We start from the raw sequence: 3,599 nt of genomic DNA, 5'->3' as shown, positions 1-3,599 counted from the left end.
AAGTTCATCAGTTTATACAGGGTCTTCAATGTCTGCGTTCGCCCCCTACTGACCTACGGCTGAATCACAGGCCTTCAGACAAAATCCTCACCTCCTGTTCTCATAACGATTGATTATGTTGTTATATAATTCAGACATGTAACTGAACCTATTTCAATCAAAACATAATAGATTAAACATTGTCAACATTATAAAAAGGAAAACCTAAAATCAAAGTGTTGTGCTTTTAACATCAGTACTAACCTCTAATAACTCTAAATTTCTTCACCTGGATGAGTGAGACTCCACACAAACAGCTCCTGGCAGCAGTTTCCTTCAGTCATGGCTTCAGTACGAGTCTGCTGTGGTTTCCTTGAGCAGAAATCTGTTTTTGTGACTCTGCAGGTGGAGCAGCTGGATAAACTGGAGCAGTACACCTCTTCATCATCATCGTCATCATCAGAAGATGGAGAGCTGGGGGAGCTGTCGCAGAAGTTCTACCAGGCTGCTGTACAGGTGAAAGTCCAAAACACGAGTGTGACAAAGCTTAGTTCCTGATTTAAACCTGGGTCTCCTGAGATCCTTTAAAGTCCTTATAAGTTTAATTAGTCACTGACTAAATAAACTTTCATTTAATTCCAATCAATCTATAAATGTCTAAAGTAAAGAAACGAGGCAGTTAAAACCTTTACATCCTTGTGTGAGTGGTAACAAACAAAACCTAAATCCAAATTAAATACAATAAAACACACAAAGGATCCTATAAGTCAGGAGGGACTGGCAGCCTTCAGTGTTCATTTTCACACACACCTTTCATAGCCCCATGTCCACTGTAGCTGTGTTTACATGCACAAAATGTTTTGATCAGATTGAAATGTAATCAGATTAAATAATCCGAATGTACTGTTTACATGGACACAATCCGATCATGAAAAGTGTTTACATGCACCGGACTTTTATTCAGAATAAAAGTCCAGACATGTGCAGTGTTGTAAACGTTCAGCTCTACTTCCTGTTACAAACATAAACAAAGCTCCTCTGTGCCTCAGGACGGACCCGTGTCAGATTTTAATAACGGTAGAGACGTCGTTACTCCTCAGTTCAGCTGCAGATGAAGCAATACGTGTTTTTATTTTTATTTTTTGCCAAGCACCGTCTGCTGTTTGTCTCCTTTTTCATCTGTTAAGAGAGTGAGGAGGAAAAGTTCTGTGTGGTGCTGCGCAGCTGGAGCGCTGCTGCCCCGCCTCCTCTCAGAACAGAACCAGGTGGATAAAGTTAGAAGACCTGCTCACTCAGGTCACTTTTCTACAGTCAGAATAAGATGATCAGATTAAGTGTTTACATGAACCTCATTCTGATCATCAATCGGAATAACCCACCTGACTCATTTGGATTAAAGATTAGGGGTGTAAGAAAATATCGATACACTGAAATATCGCGATATTTCATTTCCTGATACTGTATCGATATTCTAAAGCCCTGTATCGCTTTTTATTAAGGTTTAAAATGTCAACTTTCCTGCCAGCCGTTCATTTTTATGTTGTAGTTCAGCCTCTGACCACTAGTTGGCAGCAGTGAGCCAGACGTTTGGCTCCTCTACCTCTTGAGGTAGAGACTGTTGTTAAGTGTTGGTGACCATGTTGTAAATTAATATTAAAAACTAAAAGCTGCAAAAAATATATTTTCAAACTATTTATTAGCAAATTTAGTCTAATAATTGAAAACATGGATGAAATAAGAAATATGAAACAAATAAAATAAAATACATACAAAGCAGAACACAGCTAAATGTATCAAAAGTATGTCTATGTAATATTAGAATTTTCTGAGACAATGAATTTTAGTTTTTCATTTTTTTCCAATAAGAGGTTTTTATTTAATAGAATTTTTGGACAAAAAAATCACAGTATATCACCTTGTTTACAGTATCGCAATATATCGGGATGTATCGTATCGTGACCCCTCTGTCATATGTATCGTATCGCCAAATTCTTGCCAATACACAGCCCTATTAAAGATTCATTTGGATCGAGCTCAATCGGATCAGAATAATCTGAACGGACTGTTTACATGACGCATTTTTATTCTGATCGACCGTTTAATCCGATTACTTTTGTCCATGTAAACATAGCTAGTGTGCCAAGCTCCTGGGAAACCCCTCCCACTGAGGGTCACTGCAGGGGGTTTCTTCCTGCTGGAGGCTACAATACAGACAAAAATCAGAGCCCCATCACCCGTTATTTGTGCACAAATCTGTTGCAGTTAATAAACTAAGTTATTAGTGTGAAATACAATATATGAATGAAAAAACACAAAAAGCACATTCATGTAAGTTCAGTTTTTTGTGGTGGTTTTATGTAAATTCAGGACAAAATTTTTTGTGCGAAACAAGCTTTTTCCAGTGGTTTAAGTTTAAAATTTACTGTTGCAAAAAGTGAAAGTAGCTCTTAATGAAAAAAAGGTTGGTTTAAAACCTAGTAGCTACTTTAAAAAAGCTGCTTTACTTTAAGAGTAATGATTAGTTACTGCTAAAAGGATGAATTATTTCTAATAGATTGTGATTGAGGAAGATTTTGTTTCATCAGCTGATCTGCTGACAGATCTGTCAACATTCAGAGGATCAGATATTCATCTGGTTGTTATTGATGCATCAGGGCAGAAAGTCACGTTTCCACAGATCATTAAACTTTATTTAAAGTGATGGACGTCAGGATGGTGAGAGGATCACTGCTTCTGTCCTCGGCTCGCACAAAGTCACTCTGCAAATAATCTACTGTTCCTGTAGAAGTTCAAGGTTTCTGTGCTGTGTTCACCACCAGCCGCTTACGATTTTAATATTTACTGTTTTTATTAAAACCTTTGGATGCAGAAAGTTGATGTAACATAAACTTCATTTCAAATCAAATTTATTTGTTTCTGATAGGTTCCAGTTAAACATTTAACCATCTGTTACACAGTTAGCTCAGCTGAAGCCATCACACACACACACACACACACACACACACACACACACACACACACACACAGACACACACACACACACAGAATGCCGTGCAGAACTCGATCCTTTAAATCACGAGGCTTCTCGTCCATCACCGTTCCCACACTTCATGTAAAGGCTGGTTTCATTCTTCACAGGAGTTTCTGTAAAAATGGGTCCAAAACCTGAAAATCAGAGAGCAGAACAGGAAAAACATTTGTCTTGTAGAAATAAAGAGTTTTGAATTATTTACAACAACAAAAAGTTCTGATGGATTTAAGTTAGATGATGAAAAAAAGCTTCAGTTCTGAAAACAGATTCTTATCAAAATATTAAAATTGAAGAAAATTTTATTCTTTTTATGATGGTTGGATGATGGTTGGATGGATGATGGTTGGATGATGGTTGGATGGATGGATGGATGATGGTTGGATGGATGATGGATGGATGATGGTTGGATGGATGATGGATGGATGATGGATGTTGGATGGATGGATGGATGGATGATGGATGGATGGATGATGGTTGGATGGATGATGGATGGATGATGGATGGATGGATGATGGATGGATGGATGATGGTTGGATGGATGATGGATGGATGATGGTTGGATGGATGATGGTTGGATGGATGATGGATG

At 38.0% G+C, this 3,599-nt stretch overlaps 1 protein-coding gene across 1 annotated transcript in view; it reads left to right on the top strand.

Annotated features, from left to right (window-relative positions):
- Positions 1 to 384: 384 nt before the first annotated feature.
- Positions 385 to 3,599, top strand: part of LOC106534198 (lon protease homolog 2, peroxisomal) — a gene marked incomplete at both ends in the record, with an annotated part of 5,380 nt that continues 2,165 nt past the window's right edge. The window contains 1 exon segment of the mRNA XM_014030770.1: positions 385 to 495. Coding sequence (XP_013886224.1) covers positions 385 to 495 — 111 coding nt within the window.

Source organism: Austrofundulus limnaeus, unplaced genomic scaffold (genome assembly GCF_001266775.1).
Source record: "Austrofundulus limnaeus strain Quisiro unplaced genomic scaffold, Austrofundulus_limnaeus-1.0 Scaffold1116, whole genome shotgun sequence".
Classification (NCBI taxonomy): domain Eukaryota; kingdom Metazoa; phylum Chordata; class Actinopteri; order Cyprinodontiformes; family Rivulidae; genus Austrofundulus; species Austrofundulus limnaeus.
Note: the sequence above shows the minus strand (reverse complement) of the source record. Positions and strands in the feature narration are given on the sequence as shown.